The sequence below is a fragment of the Orcinus orca genome, chromosome 7 (genome assembly GCF_937001465.1).
Source record: "Orcinus orca chromosome 7, mOrcOrc1.1, whole genome shotgun sequence".
Lineage (NCBI taxonomy): Eukaryota > Metazoa > Chordata > Mammalia > Artiodactyla > Delphinidae > Orcinus > Orcinus orca.
The window spans coordinates 77008266-77027830 of NC_064565.1; the positions used below are offsets into that span (position 1 = coordinate 77008266).

At 38.8% G+C, this 19565-nt stretch overlaps 1 protein-coding gene across 8 annotated transcripts in view; it reads left to right on the forward strand.

Annotated features, from left to right (window-relative positions):
- Positions 1 to 637: 637 nt before the first annotated feature.
- NAB1 (NGFI-A binding protein 1) overlaps positions 638 to 19565 on the forward strand; it is a 44743-nt gene continuing 25815 nt past the window's right edge. For 4 of the 8 annotated variants that reach the window (XM_033400304.2, XM_012535626.3, XM_049712147.1 and 1 more), the window contains exons 1-2: positions 890 to 1016; positions 10610 to 11447. In XM_033400304.2, coding sequence (XP_033256195.2) covers positions 10629 to 11447 — 819 coding nt within the window. In that variant the 5' untranslated portion in view covers positions 890 to 1016; positions 10610 to 10628. The other 4 variants (XM_033400307.2, XM_033400306.2, XM_033400308.2 and 1 more) reach the window with 4 other exon arrangements.

The following is a 19565-nucleotide window of genomic DNA, read 5'->3' on the forward strand; positions in this document are numbered from 1 at the left end:
TGAAACACTATATTGGGAACCTCACACATTTAAAAAAAAAATTTTTTTTTTAAATTGCAAACCTTCCCAGTTCCCTCGGCAGCTGGAGAGCAGGCCCGAGGCGGCGTCCCCTCCCTCCCTCCCGCCACCCCCGTTTTTCTCCTTCCCGCCCCCTCCCCCCGCCGGGAGCAGGATTCGCGGGAGCCGCCCCCTCCCGGGCGCCCACTTGGTTCCTCCCAGCTGCCGAGTGAATGGGCCGCCCTCCGGATTCCGCGGAGGGGGCGGCGGGAAGAGGCCGAGGCCGAGGCCGAGGCCGAGCCCGGGCCCCGGCGGCCGCCGCCCCCGCCCCCGCCCAGCGGCTGCCCACGCCGGGATCTGCGTCACTCGGCCGCGCGTGGGCGGGAGCCAGAGCGGCGAATGTACCAAGAGCGGAATCTCCCAATGTGACAGCGGGCGGGGTGGGGGGGTAGAGGCGGCGGAGGCGGGCGGGGGAGGGGGAGGGGACGGGCAGCGCGCGCGGGGAGGGAAGGGAGGCGGGGAGCAGGGGGGAGGACGCGGCGGGGGAGGTGCCGCCGCCGCCCGCGCCGGGAGGAGCCGCCGCCACCGCCACCGCGGCCGAGCGAGCGCCGTCGGGGCTGGCGGGCGGGAAGGAGTGGCGGGCCCGAGCTGGGGGTGGGGGGAGCAGGGAGAGAGCGCCCACCACCTTTCCTTCCCCCATCGATGGGAGCGGGGGCGTCCCGGCCGCAGCAGCCGAATGAGAGAGAGCCGGGGGCCGTCACTTCGGAGTTGCTAAGGCGTCCTGGGGGAGAGCGCGCCAAGACCGCTGCAGCCGCTGGCCTAGTACGTACCAACTGGCTGTCCGCCAACTGCGGGATGCGTTCAAGCTCGTGCGACCGCGGGCGAACTTGGAGCGGCGGAGTCTCCGGGCCGCGCCGGCACCTGGGGAGGCGGGCGTCCAGGGCAGCTGGCCCCGCGCGGCCGCCGCCGGAAGGAGAGGGCGGCATCGGGCTCGTGTGGGCGATTCCCGGAGAAATTCGGTGCGCAGGGGCAGCGAGAAGAGGGCGAGCGAGGCAGCGGGGCCGACCTGTGCATTCTCCTCCCAGAAAGCCGGGGCGCAGCGTCCATTCTCCTGACCTGGCTGGGGCCGTCGCGCGGGACGCGGAGCGCGGAGCGGTGGTGGGTTGCGTGGTCTGTGGTGCGCGGTGGGTGCGCGCGCCGGCCCCAGAGTTTTGCAGGCACCTTCCACAGGGGCAGAATCTTTTTGTTGGTTTGTTTACTTTGTAAGAGTGTTGCACTTAGAGCCTTAATTTTCGTCCTGGGTATCCTCTCCTTTGGAATGTAGTTTTCTTTTGGAAAGCGGAAGGAGAGTTTTGTTTGGAAGTGGCTTACAGAAACTTGGCACTGAGGTGCGATGGAAGCGAGAGACTCGTGCTCGTTAAGGCCGAGTGTGGGATTTGCAAACACATGTGGGACATACAAGCTTTGGATGCAGTAGTCTGTGACCTTATTCATGGAGAAACGTTGCAAGTGCAATCAAATGCTTATGGGCTGCATTGTCAGGGTTCACAAGGCGCAAGATATGAAACGACACTTCGAGTGAGCCTAATTGTTGTAAGATCTTGGGGGAAAGGATAATTGAATTGGAATATATTTGCATTTATAGGTTTCGCAGACCACGTTTTGCAGCAGGTGATCAGGAGGAATCCTTGACTTGCATATACTTAATTCCTCACTACGTGAGATCCGGGAGGCATGGAAAATTTGGGGGTAGATGTCAATTTAAAATTTCCTTCCGAAAGAGTTGATTTGGAGTAACCTGTCACTACCAATTGGTTTGCCAGTGACGTGTCTGCAAACTTAAGGAGTGCAAAGATCAGAGCTGAGAGGGAGATACTCGGATCTTGTTTAAAAATATTTTGGCAGTTTTAATAGATAATATTAGATTGCATAGGAACTGAATTTTAAAAAGATTAGTCACGTAGGAAATGCTAGGCTGTTTTGTTAGAGAAGTGCGCACGCAATGAAATACCTTCTTAGATTTTCACTTTTTTGAAAAATTTCTCCTCTAAAACATACCAGATTATGACACGTCCTGATTTATGTGTGGGTTTTAAGAAGGAATATTGGGAGAAAGGATGCAGAGGATTTACTTTCTCTATTTCGGGTGGGGACTGATATTTTCCAGAAGACCTAAAAAGCTGCCTCTAGTCTAGTCTAAGTGCCAGTAAAAGTGGCTTAGATTCAGGGGATATCCTTTTTTCCTCCATTTTCCAGCATTTGAAACATTTAATATTTTCGTTAAGTTTTAAAAATTATGTTGTCCTTATAGGTATTACCTTGCACGTAAGTGTTCTCTTGAGAGTTTACAGATGTCTGGCAAGGTCAGCCTTCTTTATTCCTGTTTGACTATTAGTTATTGGAAAATCAAGTCTTGAAAGAAAATGTTAAGGAACCATTGGAAGCTTTCTTGTTTTAATTTTACTATTTTTAACATCTTGCATAAAAGTTAATATGCCATCCTGGTGTTGGAAAAATTTCATTTTCCTTGGCTCTGGTGATTTCCTATTATATGTGAATAAATCAATAATAATAATAAAAACATGGAGGCAGTGTAGATTTTTATTTCATTCTTCCTGCTAATTGTGGATGTAATGAACATGACAGAAATCCTTAGGAATACTATAGCTGATACAAGGAAATTTAGTGAGCTTATATAGCTAATAAATAATTTGATATATCTGGTGAATACATCTTGTCTTGTTTCAGAATTATTAATAAAATTGAATAATCTCAGCTAAGTTAATTAAAAAATTTTCTTTTTTGATGACTAGTAAATATCCATTGCCCTGTAGAAAAGTTAATATATTTTCATTCTCCTTGTTGCTATTTGGAGAATCAGTTAAAGTATTAGATATTTTCTTTTAATCACATATTAAGAGCATATTGATTTATTATTAAAGATTTTGGGTGTTTGTACCGTGGCTGCTTTGAAAGAAATTATAATGTATGACAAAGTGGGGGAGACCTTTGAAGAATTTATTGCATGAACTTTAAAAATTTAAAGTAAAAGATGGTTGCATGGAAACAGAAGTATGTCAGGCTTTTGTGTCCGTTGATCTAGACTCTGTCCTAAGACTTGGGGTTCATCTATTCCATTATGGTAAGTCAGGTTGTTTTTGTTGGTGCTATTCATGTGCATTATTGGAAATAAAAGCTTTGGACAATTTACCTTTAAGTGTGAAGCTGTATTCTGGATACCACAGAAGCATGATATATTTTATGTTACTTTCATGGAAATGACCATTTTTTAATATGTTTTGAACAGGTTAAGATCTTGCTTGTATAATCATCTTGTGTATGCATATTTCATGTGGAGTTTATTAAAAATAATAAGGAATAAATAATGCCCACTTAAGCATAATACAACGTTCCTAGCCCCTTTGCTTTGGATTTAGTTTTATTTTAACTCCTTCGTTCATTCTTTTTAGTAGAATGAAAAACAGTACAGTTTTTATATTAAATGCAAATTTCCTTTTTGATCTGACATTTTCAAAAACTAGTGCAGTAGTAGAATATACTCCCTTCAACTTAACAATGGAACAAGTGGGAAATTAGAGAAGTTGATTTTTGGGGAAAAAGTAGCAATCCTCGTCAGAATTCTCACAGCTAAAACATACCATTAAGCTTTCAAATAGTTTTGTCATTTCTCAATACATTGTATTTAGAGAGTTGCACCTTAACTTGTACAGTATGTTAATTTAATAATTTTTAAAGATAAATTTCTGGGAAAAAATGATAAAATTTATATGTACTGTGTGCATACTACATGCTCAAATGGCACTTAATGTATGTTGAATAATTTGACTGTTAGTTGATTGAAGAATTTCCAGCCATATTATATGAAATACTAGTGTTTACCTGTTGGTATCACAGCTAAGTTATTGTTTAATTGCAAAATAAATCTGATTTTTTTCTAACTTTGATAAATTTAGGGTTATACACTGAAACTAATTAAAATTTCGAGGTTTATAAGAAATCTTTTCCAGCTTCATTCAGAATTCAGAAAAAATCAGTAGGAGAGAACATTTTAAGTTTCCTAAATTACTGTTAATTCATTAGAAGGTATATGTTTAATTCACAGCTATTATAGTAATAAGATCCAAAAATATCTTGACTTAAGATATATCCCTGCATGCTTATTAATAAATATGCCTAGTTAAATTGTTTGGTACTTAAAACACATACAGAGGAGTGAGGACCTGGGTCGACCTGCTATCTTAAATAACCTATCATGTAACTAAACTACATTTAATTATTTTAGGTTGAGTTCTAGGACTGGGACAAAAATGAGAAGAATTCACTTCCTAGGCTTAAGGCGTATCCTTCCCTAAGCCAAATTCTGGCTTGTCATAAACCTTTCCAGTCTCAACCTGTAGTGTACCCATGGTACCCTTTCCCCAGGCTCCTATACCTTCAGGCTACATTCTCCCAACCTTGGCAATACTTCCGAGGCTTTAAACGCGGTCACTCGCCTCAGATTTCCTATCTCCTTCCTTGCCATTTCCCATCTCTAGCTTTCATTCCCTTAGCGTGTACTGAATCTCATCTAGGTGTTAGAGGAAAACAGTCTGGTGGAACTAATTCACCTTAATCTGTAAGTGACTCACGAGCTAACGCTTCCCAAGTTTTTTCACATTTTTTTAGAAGTCTGTTAAGAGCTTGCTGTTAACTTAGATAATTTTAAAGTAAAAATTTCAGGCTGTGTTGGGAGGCAGGAATTTACAGTCCTCTGCATAAATAAGTCAGATTTTACTAGGATTTTGCCCTTGGTTTCTCCCCACTCCTGGCAGAGTCTCTCTTCTTTGGAATGCCATGGACTTCATAAAAGTGTGTGTATTCATATATATTTCCTGCATCACGAAGAGGAGGATTCAAGTGTAGTGTTCATGAATGCATTTGAGTCTAATGATCATTTATAGGATTGATGTTTATTAGGGGATAACATTTTAATTCGTCGAAACCAAGAGGAAAGAGACCTGGGATCTCTCGTGCCTGAAATTGACTTAAAAGGCTGCTTTTGGGGCTGGGCTAACATGATGTCTGTTGTCGCTGCAACCACGTGTGTTTCTGTAAAGGGAGAGCATCCGGCCATCTTATGGGAATCCACCACACAGGCTATAAAAAAGGGGAAGTATTGAGGATGAGAGAATGAAAAAGATTGTAGGTAAAGTAGCAGGATGTGCTTTTGTTAGATTGGACCCTAATTTACACAGAGGTTATTCCTTTTGGAATATAAAAGGAGGCTGCTGATCAGATTCTGACTCAAATGTTGGGTTTCATTCAACAGAAGCCTTTATAGAGATGTTGTCCTACCTTGAACGCTTTGCTGGGAGTAGAGGGGGATAAAAGATGAATGAGAACTAGTCCCTACCATCAAGGAGCCTGTAGCCTAAGGTAACCTGTTCTACAGGACCATGGCAGTCTGCTTCTCTGTTCCATGGCTCCTTATGTATTGAAGATAACATTTGGCATAGCATTTATCAGAGTGGTTAAGTGTGTGTTTACTCGTCTGTATCCTGATTCTTAACAGTTTCTCTGTGAAGAACCATTTGAGGAAAGTCCAGTGTTTGGCATGAGCATAGGGGCAGGTTAAGGACCACAGAGGAGGCTGGACAGGTCTGGGATGCCTATATGAGTAGTTTGGATTTTTTTCTCCATGAAGTGGGGAGATTTGCATAGGTGAGTAAAGAGCCACACCTGTACTTTAGGAAGATAAAGTTGGCATTGCAGTATGGGAAGTATTGAAGGTGAGGTAGCTGTTTTCAAAGTTGGGGCAAGAAGCAAGGGGAAAATTAGAATTCGGTGCTTTTGAGGCAGAGAAAAAAAAGGGTGGTGATGTGGCCTAAGGACATGTAGATTGGAGGAAGGAAGAGGAAAACAGAAACATGAACGGATAAAGAAAATATGGTATATACATGCAATGGAATATTACTCAGCCATAAAAAAAGAATGAAATTCTGCTATTTGCAATAACATGGATGGAATTGGAGGGTATTTTGCTAAGTGAAGTAAGTCAGAGAAAGACAAATACTGTATAATATCACTTATATGTGGAATCTTAAAAATAAAACTAGTGAATATGACAAAAAAGAAACAGACTCACAGATATAGAACAAACAAGTAATTACCAGTGGGGAGGGGGAAGGGGATTAAGAGGTACAAACTACTATGTATAAAATAAATAAGCTACAAGGATATATTGTACAGAACAGGAAATATAGCCAATATTTTATAATGACTGTAAATGGAATATGACCTTTAAAAATTGTGAATCTTTATGTTGTACACCTGAAACTTATATAATATTGTACATCAACTATACCTCAATAAAATTAGAAAAAAAAAGGAATCTCTACTTTTATTAATCCAGGAAACTGGAAGAGTAGTGGTGCAACTAAAAGAAATGAGAGTTGGGAAGAGTAGATTTGGGAATCTGGAAGAAGGGAGGAAAATGAGATAACATACTTGCTTTTGGACTTACCAAATTTGAGATGTCTGACAATCTCCACATGGTAGTTGAAGTGCTGAATTATCAGAAAAAGTTTGGGTTCTCAAACTTTTCAGGTATGAAGATCACTTTTTAAACTAAAAAAAAGAAAAAGCAAGTACTCATTAATTTTGCTTAGTGTTTGTTGATATAATGGCAACAACTGTGAATTCAGTTACACTTTTAAATGAGTTTGTATTAAATCACAAAGTATTTATTTACTTTTATTTGCAAAGTAGATGCATATGTGTGAGACAGTGCTTGGTGTATGTTTGGATTTGAGAACACTTTGCAGGAACTCCACGAACCACTGGTCCAAGCTACAGATAGCAGTTTGGAGGTCAGTCTGCTATAGGTGATATTGAAGCCTGGGAGTGGACGAGATCATCATGGGAGAATATGGAAAGACAGTAGAAATGGTACCTAATATAAAACTTTGGAAAATTCCTGCACTTACAATAGAGTAAGGGAAGGCAACATAATATAGCAAAAAGTCAGGTGAAGAGTGTTTCAAGGAGTGATGTCAAGCTGCAGAGAGGTTCAAGAGAAAAGCTGGTGATCACTCAGGAGTTCGAGAGTTTTGATCTAGGAGTCAGGACAGAAGGCAGGCTGAAGCTTCTTGGAACAGATTGAGGCAGGTTTGAAGGAATAGTTCTTCTTTTCCCTTGTGACCATTAAAGACTCTGCCTTACTCTAAATCCCCACGTCCCAGCTTGGAGAAAGTCAGAGAAGTTTTGTTTCCCATATTCATATTAAGTGCTGTGTTGTGGGTTCGAGGACAAAGCTGGAGTTGACCAGTCAAGTTTTCTGAGCCAAACCAGCTCCTTATTTCACTTAGCATAGTTTAAATCTGGCAGATGACTGATCCTACCCCATAAGGAGCCAAAGTGAGTTTGTTTTTAAAAGGTTCAGGAACAAATCATTACCATTTAAAATAGATCATTGAATAACAAACAACAACAAATGGCCTTAAATGAGTCCATTGTTTAATTCCTCTTCCTCTGGAGCTGACCAGGCTGAGGAACATTTAAGCTGGTGCAAGTGGAGGTTTGCTGTATATAGGCCCTTGGTTTAGCTTTTGAGTGAAGTTAAAAAATGGGTAACCGGTTTCTCTTAATTGTGGAATTTATAAAAAGGTCACACTCAGCATGATTGTTCCAGCATCTCTTGAACAGGCGAGGTAACTGGAGTTTGCAGCTGAGTAGATTTACTCTACTCGCAGCTTCCTATATTATATAGCATTGTGTTAGGATCCTTTCATGTTTACTTTAGATTGGAGAGATGAAGTTTCCTTTTGATTTATTTGACCTGCATGTCGAAACACGAATAGATACAGGGTTTGTAAAAACAGAAAATCTCATAAAAATTTTCTTTTAAATCAAATCAAGTTAATGTATGAAGTGGTGGTTGTTTAAATTATCCCAACAGGCTTTGTAGGAAACTGAAACATTCTCTTAAAGCAAAAAGCTTAGGGAGAAAACTCCTTTCCCAGCAGTAAGTGTGGGCCTTTAGAAAGCCTCCTGGGAGTCTAAATAGTTCACTTATTTATCTTTCATCTGGTGTCTTGACTTTGGAAATGTACACTGGGTCCTATCAGTCCTTATGGGGATATTATAATCATAACTACTTTCTTACCGGAACATAAGGGATTTCTCTTAGGAACTAGTGGGTTTCCTTTCTTTCTGGGTAAAGATGAGAAAGGATAAAAGTTGAAAATTAATATTTTCTAAAATCTTTGGCTTATTTCAGAAGAATAAAACCTAAGTTTGGGTTTTTAGTTCTCCTTTAGTTTCTCTTTTACATTTGTCCATCATATATTCTTTGTTCTCTTATTGCTCATAAAATGATTCAAGAAATCTGTTCTAGATTTTCTCATGTAATTTTTACTTTATTCCATAATTTGGGGGAGTATATATGGTGAGATAATTGATGACACCATAAATCTTGCAAGGTTACAGTCCTCTTATAAAAATGATTTTGTGTGTGTATGTGCATACATATATATTTATGCGTGTGTATAGATTTTTTGTGTGTATACTCTTGAAAGCCCGTGGAGCTATTGCATTAGGTGTATGAAGGGAAAGTAGGTTTCCTTTCCTCTACCTCAGGCACTTTCTAGAAACCCTTCCATTTGGTATAATGTTGTTCAATACAGACTTTAACTTGTGTCTGTAACTCCCAAGAGCTTGTTTTTGTGGGTTAGTGTCCAGCTGGATAATAGATTCTCTCCCCAAAAAGTCTCCCCTGGAGTGGGAGGACAAAGCAGATCCTCCTATGGGTGATTCAGAAGATGCAGGAATGTTTTTTCCAGAGAACTGAGGTGGCATGAACATGACGGTGGTCTCAAAACCTGTAGGAGTTCATGGTGCCCAGAGAGTGCACTAAATAGGGATCCTCTAGTGTAGTTTGCCAAATTTGCCAAATCATGAGAGTCTGCTGAGATGCAACCCAAGGACCTAGGAAATTATATTTTTTCAGAAGCACTCCACATGATTTCTTGGCTGTCAGCAGACGTTTAGTGGGCTCAGATGCAGTCTTTTTTTATGTATCTTGGGAAGTCATCAGGTCACCTGGCAATGCCCTTATAAAATAAAGAACCATAAAATTTGAGGAGGTCAGTAATTGATTAGAGCAGATTGTGGATGACACAGAGGTTCCAGGAGATGGGGGCTTCCCAGGAGTCAGTCCTTAGGTGGTAGGGAAATGCATTCTCCTTGGATGGGATGACTGAAACTGGAATTCTGGGTAGAATTCTGGTTGATGGCATAAAGCAGAAGTCCCAAATGTGGTGATCTGGTGTTCCTAATATTCCTCTGCTTGTCTTATCTCCCAGTTAACAATTGCTCCTTACTTTCTGAGTTGAGAGTGGAGCTTTCACTTTCCTTTGGTGTATGTATTCTTTTAGCCTACTATAATTTTTGCCCTTAGAGGGCTATAGGGTCCTTTTAATCCTAAAGGTGCATTGATTACAAGTTTGTTTCTCTTAAATGGAAGTACTTGGCCAACTCCTCTTTGCCTGTGGAAGGTCTCCAGGCAACTGTGAATAACTTTTAAAGGCTGCTAAGAGGTCAAGCAGTGCTTTGCTGGGTCTTGCTCTGTATCTTTAAAGGCAGACTTCTCTGCCTTGCTTGAGCTCTAAAAGTATTGTTTCCTTGTCTCTGTCTTAGGCTCTCTGCTGCTTCTTTGGAGGGATCTTCCACCCTCCTTGGCTTCATCCTGTGTCTCTAACCCTGAGACGCACTTAGGCTCCAGTCTGTTATTTTGCACACAGGACAGTTCTACTTAAGCATTCTACCTTGTGCCATGTTCAGGTGCCATGTGTTTGAAAGGGAATTCCATCATCCCTGATTTTCTGTATCCCCAATGCCTGTTGCAGTTCTAGACATTTCCTCTCCTATTCATCACTTACATCTAAGTGATCACCAAGTCTTGTCTGAATTTTTCCTGCCTCTTTTTTTCTCAGATACCACCTTCTATCTTATCAACTCCAGTTCATACTGAAATCTCTCATCCTCTGCCTGCCAGACTAATCTTGCTACGTTTTTTTTATAAAATGGGAATTAACTCTATCTCACAGGGCTGTTGTGAGGATTAGACATAATATAAAGTGTTTGTCATACAGTGTGACACAAAATAAGTATTCAGTGCATGGTAGCATAGTATACTTCTTACCCCCTTCTGAATTTGATTATCCTTCACTTTGCCTCTGTGTCCACACCATGGAAGCAGCAAAGTGAATAGTCAAAAATATGGGATATAGAGCCCTGTGAGCCTTGGTTTGAGTCCCTAGACTTCTGCTTAGCTATTTGTGAGATCTCAGGCAAATTACTTATCTTCTTTGAGCCTTTATAATTTTTTCTTTAAAATGGAAACTATTACTGAATATTGACCATTAAGGTTGATAGGAGAGTAAAATAAGATAACTTAGGCATAGAGAGAATGCTTCCTTAACAGTCAGTTGCTATGCAAATGCTGCTTGTTTTTTATTCTTCCCATACTGAACTCTTAAATCCTATAGTGTCTAACAAATAGGCTTAAGAAGTTTGGAGCAAGTGTGATGAGTATTTTCTCTTCTTTTTGCAGGTTAAGCCCATCCACAGTAATGGCCGCGGCCCTACCCAGGACCCTGGGGGAGTTGCAGCTGTACAGAATATTACAAAAAGCCAATCTGCTTTCTTATTTTGATGCCTTTATCCAACAAGGTGGTGATGATGTCCAGCAACTCTGTGAAGCTGGAGAAGAGGAATTCTTGGAAATCATGGCACTCGTGGGCATGGCTAGCAAGCCCCTTCATGTTAGGAGGCTACAGAAGGCTTTGAGAGACTGGGTTACAAACCCTGGCCTTTTCAATCAGCCGCTGACGTCCCTGCCTGTCAGTAGCATACCCATCTATAAATTACCAGAGGGATCACCAACCTGGCTGGGAATATCCTGCAGCAGTTATGAAAGGAACAGCAATGCCCGGGAACCTCACTTAAAAATCCCCAAGTGTGCTGCCACCACCTGTGTGCAGAGCTTGGGACAGGGGAAATCAGACGTGGTGGGGAGCTTAGCGCTGCAGAGTATCAGTGAGTCCCGACTCTGGCAAGGCCACCATGCCACTGAGAGCGAGCACAGCCTCTCCCCAGCTGACCTTGGCTCTCCAGCTTCCCCAAAAGAAAGTAGCGAGGCGCTGGATGCTGCTGCCGCGCTCTCTGTAGCCGAGTGTGTGGAACGAATGGCCCCCACGCTGCCGAAAAGTGACTTAAACGAAGTGAAAGAGCTGCTAAAAACCAACAAGAAGTTGGCCAAAATGATTGGTCACATCTTTGAGATGAGTGATGATGATCCACACAAAGAGGAGGAAATTCGAAAATATAGTGCAATATATGGCAGATTTGACTCCAAGAGAAAGGACGGGAAACATCTCACGCTTCATGAGGTAAAAAGCCCACATTTTTCTTTGTGCATATGTGGTGTGTTGTGTCTCTTAGAGATTAATCTGGTAATAGTTTGCAGCTAAGGAGATACATTACCTGAAAGCAGTATTAATGACATTTAGGTTTAGCAAAATGTAACTCTTTAGTGAAAATAGACCATATCTATTGTGTGTGTTAGGGTATTTTTGTGTTGAATTCAAACATGTTGAGCTTTGGAACTGCAGTGTAGGGTGACTTTTAGAAAAATATCAGAATTTAAGCAGGGAGAGCATAAAGTCTTTGCATGTACAAGGCAGTTTGTCTTTTAATTAAGAAATAAAATGAGATTTTACGTAGAACAAAAATCATTTTTGTAGACTTCTTTTAGAAAAAAAATTTGTAAACAATAACCACAACTTAAAGTGATTTTCAGCTAGCATAGAAAACAAAATTATTTTAGATGAATGTTAGAAGAATTATTATAGCTTTGAATATTGTTTTGGTTTGACATTTGGCATTAAAAATTCTCATTTTATTATTGTAGCACTCTATCCAGAAATACTTTGCTTAAGCAGAAGAATGCATATACGTATGTGTCTTTCTCATTTACTCCCTTTTTCTTGTCTATCTGGCCAACACATCATATTTAAGACTCAAGCATCTTTAAGACCTTAAGACTCAAGCATAAGCTTAAGTCTTTTTTGATATGTTTTCCCCTAAGTGACCTTTCCTTTCCATTTTTATCCCTGTATAATATACACTTCTGTCACAGTAACTTCAACACTTTATTGTACTTATATATATACTGGTCTGTCCCTCACAGTATACTTTGGGATTCTTCAAGGCAGAGAAAATGTCTCATTCATTTTTATATCTTCAGAATCTAATGCACCCAATAAATGCTTGAAAAATAAATGCATTTCAAAAGTTAAAAAACGATTTCATAGCTAAAATTTATAGCCATTTATCCATTAGAAGAAAGAGAAACTCTCCTTGAAAAAAATGTTCAGTTGAATGCAGTATTTCATGTTAGAAACATTAGATCTTCCCCCCAGACTTATACTTTAACACAAAAAATATTATATATTTACTGAAAAAGTATTCAGTCATTACAAAAGGATGTGAAGTGATTGAATCTGTAAACATTCAGATTCTTTTATTTACCTATACAAATGTGGGATCATATTTTGTACACTCTTCCTCCAAATTCTTTTTTTAAAACTTAACAATATACTCAAAGTACAGTGTATTATTAGATATATTTTTTAAGTGATTACATATAGAGCTACCTTATTCATTTATGGGTTATATTATATTTCACAATATGAATGTGCTGTTATTTATCTTAATCATTCACTTTTTGATGTCACTTAAGTTGTTTCCATTTTTAAAATTTTATATATGGTAGGACGTGAACATTACACATATATATCTTTACAGACTTGTGCATGTTTTCCTATAGAATAGAGTCCCAACATGTAAAATTATGGGATCAAAGAATAAGTAGATTTAATATTTTAGTAGATACTGCTAAATTGCCTTCTAAAAAAGCTGCAGCAATTTACATTTTCACAGTCGTTGTATGCAGGTGTCCATTTTTCCACTCTCTTGCATTTATCATTTTTAATCTTTGTCAGTCTAAGAGATGAAAAAATTATCATTGCTCAAATTAACTTTCCTTAGTGAGTATGAGTATCTTTTCTTATGTTTAACAGACATCCAATTTTATATTCATATCCTTTGTTTTAATGTTGGAGTTGTTTGGTTGTTTTGTCTAACCTTTAAAATATTGGTAAGAACTTTTTATATTTTAAGGATATTAACCTTTAGTCTTATGTTGTAAACATTTTCCCAGATTATCATTTGTCCTTTGACCTTTCAGACTGGTTGCCATGTGGAAGTTTAATTTTATATAGTAATATTCATTGATCTTGTCCTGTGTGATTTCATTTGTCTAATTCTCTATTCCTTCACCAGTATAGAGTTAGGTTAATTACTGTAGCTAAATAATGTACTTTAATATATGGAAAGGCAAGTGCCCCTTCTATAGTACTGTTCTGCAGCCTCTGTTTTTTTAGGTAATCTTACACATTTCTCCTTCCAAATGAAATTTTTAATGCATTTGTCAAATTTCCCTAAAATTTCTGTTGGTGTTTTGATTAGAAATGCCTTAAAGGTATAGATTAATTTGGACAAAAATGATATATTTACAATAATGAAAACTCCCGTACAGTAATATACTATATGTGTTTACTTAGATCTTTTATATTCCTCAGTAATTTCTTAGTTCTTTATTCATAGGTTTTGTACATTTCTTGTTAGGTCAAATACTGTGTATTATATATGTATATTAAATGTCTGTATCATAAACATACATTTATTTTGCATATATATACAGGTATATAAGATATAAAAGTGTATAATCGTAAATGAAATTTTTTCCTGCTTTTTAAAATTACTATCACTGGCCGATTTTTGTATATTAATCTTGTCTTCAGCAATTTCACCATCTGATATTTTAAAATAAATTATTTTAGGGCTTCCCTGGTGGCGCAGTGGTTGAGAGTCCGCCTGCCGATGCAGGGGACACGGGTTCGTGCCCCGGTCCGGGAAGATCCCACATGCCGCGGAGCGGCTGGGCCTGTGAGCCATGGCTGCTGAGCCTGCGCGTCCGGAGCCTGTGCTCCGCAACGGGAGAGGCCACAACAGTGAGAGGCCTGCGTACCGCAAGAAACAAAAACAAGAAACAAACAAAAAAAACAAAATAAATTATTTTAGATATGAATGGATACTGGTGCTTAATATCAGAAGTGGTTAGCAAAATTAGTCACAGGGGATTCTGTGATTTGATCTATTTTGGGCATATCCTTTTGTAATTGTTATATATTGTTGCCATACAATAATGGACTCACAAGAACTTGTGAGTAGATCTAGAAAATACAGGTAGCATTATAATTCGGATACACTTTGACACTTTCATTACCTATGAACCAATAGAGAAATCTACTACAAGGTCGTCAGTAATAGGAAACAAAGGGCAAAACATGTTGGCAGTTTTAGGTTCATGCTATAATCCAGTTTTCGTATAATTTTTAAAACAGAGCAGATGAAACACAGTCAAGGGCCTGTCTTTTTATTAAAGCAAAAGTATGTTAAAGAGATGACTTTAATAAAGCCTGTCAACCTCACTTAAAAAAATCCCAACCTACTTTAAAAAAATGCAAAGTGAATTATTTCACACTTTGCTTTTGCTAAGGGGCTCTTTGCTTCTTTGGATAAATAGGCACAGGTGGTATTTATGTAATGAGACCATTGTGGGTTTCCCAAAATAAGGGAACAGTCAAAATGAATGCCAGCGGCTGAGATGTGGGGTTGGGGGTTTTGGAAAGTGTGGCTTGTGAAGCTTAACTTAGACCACTTATTATTTGTAACTCAAGTATGTGAGTCTGGTCTAATAATATAGTTTAGGATAGAAGTTTATGTATCAGGACAGTTGCTTCAAACTAGTAACCATTCAAGAGTTTGGTAGAAATCACAAAATCCTGAGGGAATTAAAAGAAAGAAGGTACTGTCAAGTGTACCTTTTAGGTACACTTGTGATAATTTCACATGTTTTCATTTGACTGTTTACAATGAGAGCAAGATTTTTGAGTTTTTCTAAATTCCTAAGATTAAAGAATGTTACTAATTTGTCCTCAGTTTCTAAATAAGGAAATACGTGACTTATTCTTAATTCACTTTTGGTAGTATTTCTGAGAGTTTTCTTCATATAAACACTGAACACTCACTCTCTTTCAAGACATATAAGTACGTCACGAGCAGATGAAAATCAGGAAGTTACCTATACCTGAAAAAATTTTTTCAACTCACAAGCATATAAAATTCTTATTCTTTTTTTTTTTTGCGGTACGCGGGCCTCTCACTGTTGTGGCCTCTCCCGTTGCGGAGCACAGGCTCTGGACGCGCAGGCTCCGCGGCCATGGCTCACAGGCCCAGCCGCTCCACGACATGTGGGATCTTCCCGGACCAGGGCACGAACCCACGTCCCCTGCATCGGCAGGCAGACTCTCAACCACTGTGCCACCAGGGAAGCCCTCTTATTCTTACATGCATTTTTATACTTGTTTCCAAGTATACATTGTAAATATATAATTCTTTACATTTTACAGTAAAGAATTGTAGAATGAATCATTGTTACACACACTGTTTTTAAGCTAGAGAATCAGTGATGGTCTTAGGACATGGCTAGGTATGGCCTGGCCATAGGAGTCAGACCATGAAGATGGTGTGAGGGGCTGAGGCCTAGTTACTGGTGTGGGACAGGTGCTAAGGGACAAACCCAGAAGCAGTACTAGAAGGAAGTCCAGGCAGGCAGAGTTCCATCTGTCCAAAGGTGTGTTGGCAGAGTATTTGGTAAACTAGGTAAGCAGTATGCATCAAATCTTAAAGAAATGAATGGATAAAGAGAGAGAAACTGAAAGTTGAGAATAGCAAGGCCGTGGAGAATGTAGGGGCTTGTAATATTCAGAAATAAAAGCACATAGACAAGTCGGCATTATATCAATAGAATATTTGTCAGCAGATAGCAACGTCCAGCTGAAGAGCTCTGGAACTCAAAGATAGGAAGGGGAAGAAGAGGAGAATGTGGAGTTAGTGGGTAAGTTGTAGACCTAGTGGAAATGCTACAGGAACTGGAGTGCTAAGCAGGTTACTAACATAAGGACCTCGGCCCACAGAATACATGGTGATGCCAAGTTTAGGTCAGTTACCAGTGTAGTGTTGAGAAGGCAAGGCTGAGTGTTTCAGAGAAGCCCAACAGTCTTAGTTCTGAGAGAGGGGGAATGCCAAATCCGGGAACCTCTTAGACCTGAGCATATTACTAGTGAGTTATGATGCTGAATTCCGAACTCTCAGCTTGAGTGGATCAATTTCAACATCTAATACTTGAAAAGAAATGTTGGACATTCCCTTTTGATCATTTAAAAAAGTGGATTATAGGACTATTAGGGTAGTCTTTCTTCTTGAGTCACTTTTGATAAGTCACATTTTTCTGAGAATTTGTCCATTTCATCTAAGTTTTCAAACATATTGGCATAAAGTTGTTTATCGTTTTTAAGACCTAATATTGTTTGTACATTTGTCTCTTTTTCCCTGATCAGTCTTGCCAGAGGTTTGTCAACTATATTAATCTTTTCAGGGATCTGCAAACTAGAGCCTGTGAGCAAAATCTAGCCCACCTCCTGATTTTGCACATAAACTTTTATCGGAATACAGCCATGCCTATTTGTTTATGTATTATCTGTGGCTACTTTTGAGCTATGATGTAGCATTGGGTAGTTGTAACACAGACTGGCCTATAAAGCCTAAAATATTTACTATCTGACCTTTTACAGAAAAGCTTTCCAACTTCTTTTTGAGGAAGCACTTTTGGCTTAATTGATATTTTTAGTTGTGCTGTGTTTGTGTTTACATCTGCTTTCTTACAGTTTATTTTATTGTTCTAACTTATATTTCATCCTGAGTTCATTAATGTTCAGCTGTTCTTCTTTTCTCATGTAAGGAGTGAAGGCCATAAATTCTCACTATGTATTGAATTAGCATTATTCCCAAAGTTTTGATATGTGGTTATTTTATTATTTTTTAATTCTGATTATTTCTCTTTTTATTTATGACTTCTTTTCTAATCCATGAGTTATTAAGAAGTTTTTTTCATTTCCTAATATGAGGGGGTTTTTCCTTTATTCTTTTTCCCAGTGATTTCTAACTGAATTACATTGTGGTCAGAGAACATGGTTTGTATGATGCCAGCCCTTTAAAATTTGTTGAGATATGAGTTATGGCCCAGTATGTGGTCAATGTTTTTAATGTGCTTTCTGCAGTTGTTGGTAGAGTGTTCTGTATGTGTCTGTTTTAACAAGCTTATTAACTGTTTTTCAAACCTTCTATAGACTTTTTTTTTTTGGTCTGCTTGCTCTATCAGTAGCTAAGAGTTGTGTGTTAAAATCACCTACTCTGATTGTGGAGTTGTCTATTTCTCTGTGTACTATGCAGCAACCTTATTAATCTTTAATAATGCATTTAGTTTTAAAAAACTTTTTTGTTTGATATTAATGTAAGTACATATGCTTTCTTCTTGTTAGTAATTTCTTGTTACTTCTTTTTTCCATCCTTTTACTTTTAGTCTTTCTGAATCCATGTTTTAGATACATCTCTTGTAAATACCAATAATTGGATTTTTAAAAAATTCTCTTACATTCCTTGTCTTTTAACTGCAACATTTGGTCCATTTACATTTATTATAATGACTGATGTTTTGAATTTATTTCCTTTATTTTATTTTGTATTTCTTCCCTTCCTCCTCTTTATATCTCAGATTTACCATCTGGAATTAGTGTCCTTTAGCCTGAAGTGCATTATGTAGAATTTTCTTAATGAAGGCCTACTGATAGCAAACTCTGTCCTTCCTCACCCCATTGGAAAATATCTTTATTTTGCCCTCATTCTTAATTGCTACTTATTCTGGGTATCAAATTCTATATTGTCAGTTATTTTCTGTTAGTAATTGAAGATATCATTTCCTTGGCCTTCGGCTTTCATTGTTGTGTTTAGAAGCCAGTGGTTATCTGACTATTGTCTGCTTTTGAAATCTTCTGTTTTACCGTGCCCCAATTTCTTCTCTCCTTCTGACTTCTCAATTTTTCTTAGTCATTTTTACTATATTACTCTTTAGTCATATTTTCAACTCCTTTTATTTCTTTAAATGAAATCTTTGAGGGTCTGTTTCTGCTGTCTGTTGTTTCTGCTGGTTTTTACTTTTGGTTCCTTGTTTCTTTGGATGTTTTATGATTTCTGTCTATGAACTCATATTTCTTGGAACTGTGGAAATGTTTTGAGGCCTAGGAAGAAAATGAATTCTCCTAGAGGCTGTTTTTGCTTCTACCAGGCACCTGTATGCTGCACATAACAACTCTGGGACCCTATGAAAATTAATTCTCAGGCTGTTTAGTGTGAATTAGGGCTGAAAATCCATGTGAAGAGCTGATTTGGGGTTATGAAATCTCAGGAGAGTATCTTCTGTTCTCTCCCATTTAGTAACAAGGTTAAAGACAGGTAATTCTCCTTGCATTTTCCTGTGGGGTATGGGTATATTTCTAATTCTGTCTTGCATCAGGCTGTAGTACTTTCATATTGTTTTTCGAAGACTCCTCAGCCTCACCTTTGATGGATACTCGGCTTTTCCTGTTATTCTCTTCCCACACTCACCAGCCCAATGAGGGTGTAAAGATTGAAGTTCATCTGGTTTAGCAACTGTCCTCAACTTACTCCTTTGAGATACTGTCTTCATTCATTTTGGCCTGAATCGTTCTTACTGTCTTGCTGGCTTATTGATGCATTTAAGATATTTTTTCCTTCTATTTTAGCCAACATTTTTCCTGTGAGAAATGTGAGAGGGGCCGGTCATGGTACCTAGCCCTCCCTGTGCTAGAAATGAAAGTCTTGATTGCCTTTAGAGCTTCCCTATCACACATCCCTATCACACAGCATTCATGTAGTATTTTTATGCTAACACTTACTTGAAACTTAATTGAAAGTCACAATCATTTGATTGTTAAAGATTATAACTACCAGTAGAGAAAGTTTTAAAATCTAGTTAAAAATAATAGAAAGCTAACTTTAAGAAATCTTTTACATGAAGATATGAATGGAATTTTGGTATTTTTAGCCATGAAAGGAGGAAGTGGAGGAAGTAAGTAAACCAATGAGGGAGAATATCTTATTTTATACTTTTAACAAAATTAGAAACTTAAAACTTCTAAAAAGCTAGCTTGGTGCTGCAGTGAATGACTACTGGTTTTGGAGTATTTGTATCATTTTTCTATTTAAAATATATCATAATAGTTATTGATTTAATTATTAGCAACTGGGAGCATGAAATCGAGAAGATACAGAAAATACATTTTTGAGGGGAAAGCTTGATGAATCAGCTTCATGTTACAACTTGGGGTGAGCTATAATTATTTCTCCAGCCTCAGTTTTTCTACCAGAAGGCTCTCTGAGGGCCTGGAGAGTTCAGTATAGTTTTTCGGTCTGTTGGAGCCTGAATTCAGTAACAAAGATTGTGTTATGTTTTTTTTTCTTGG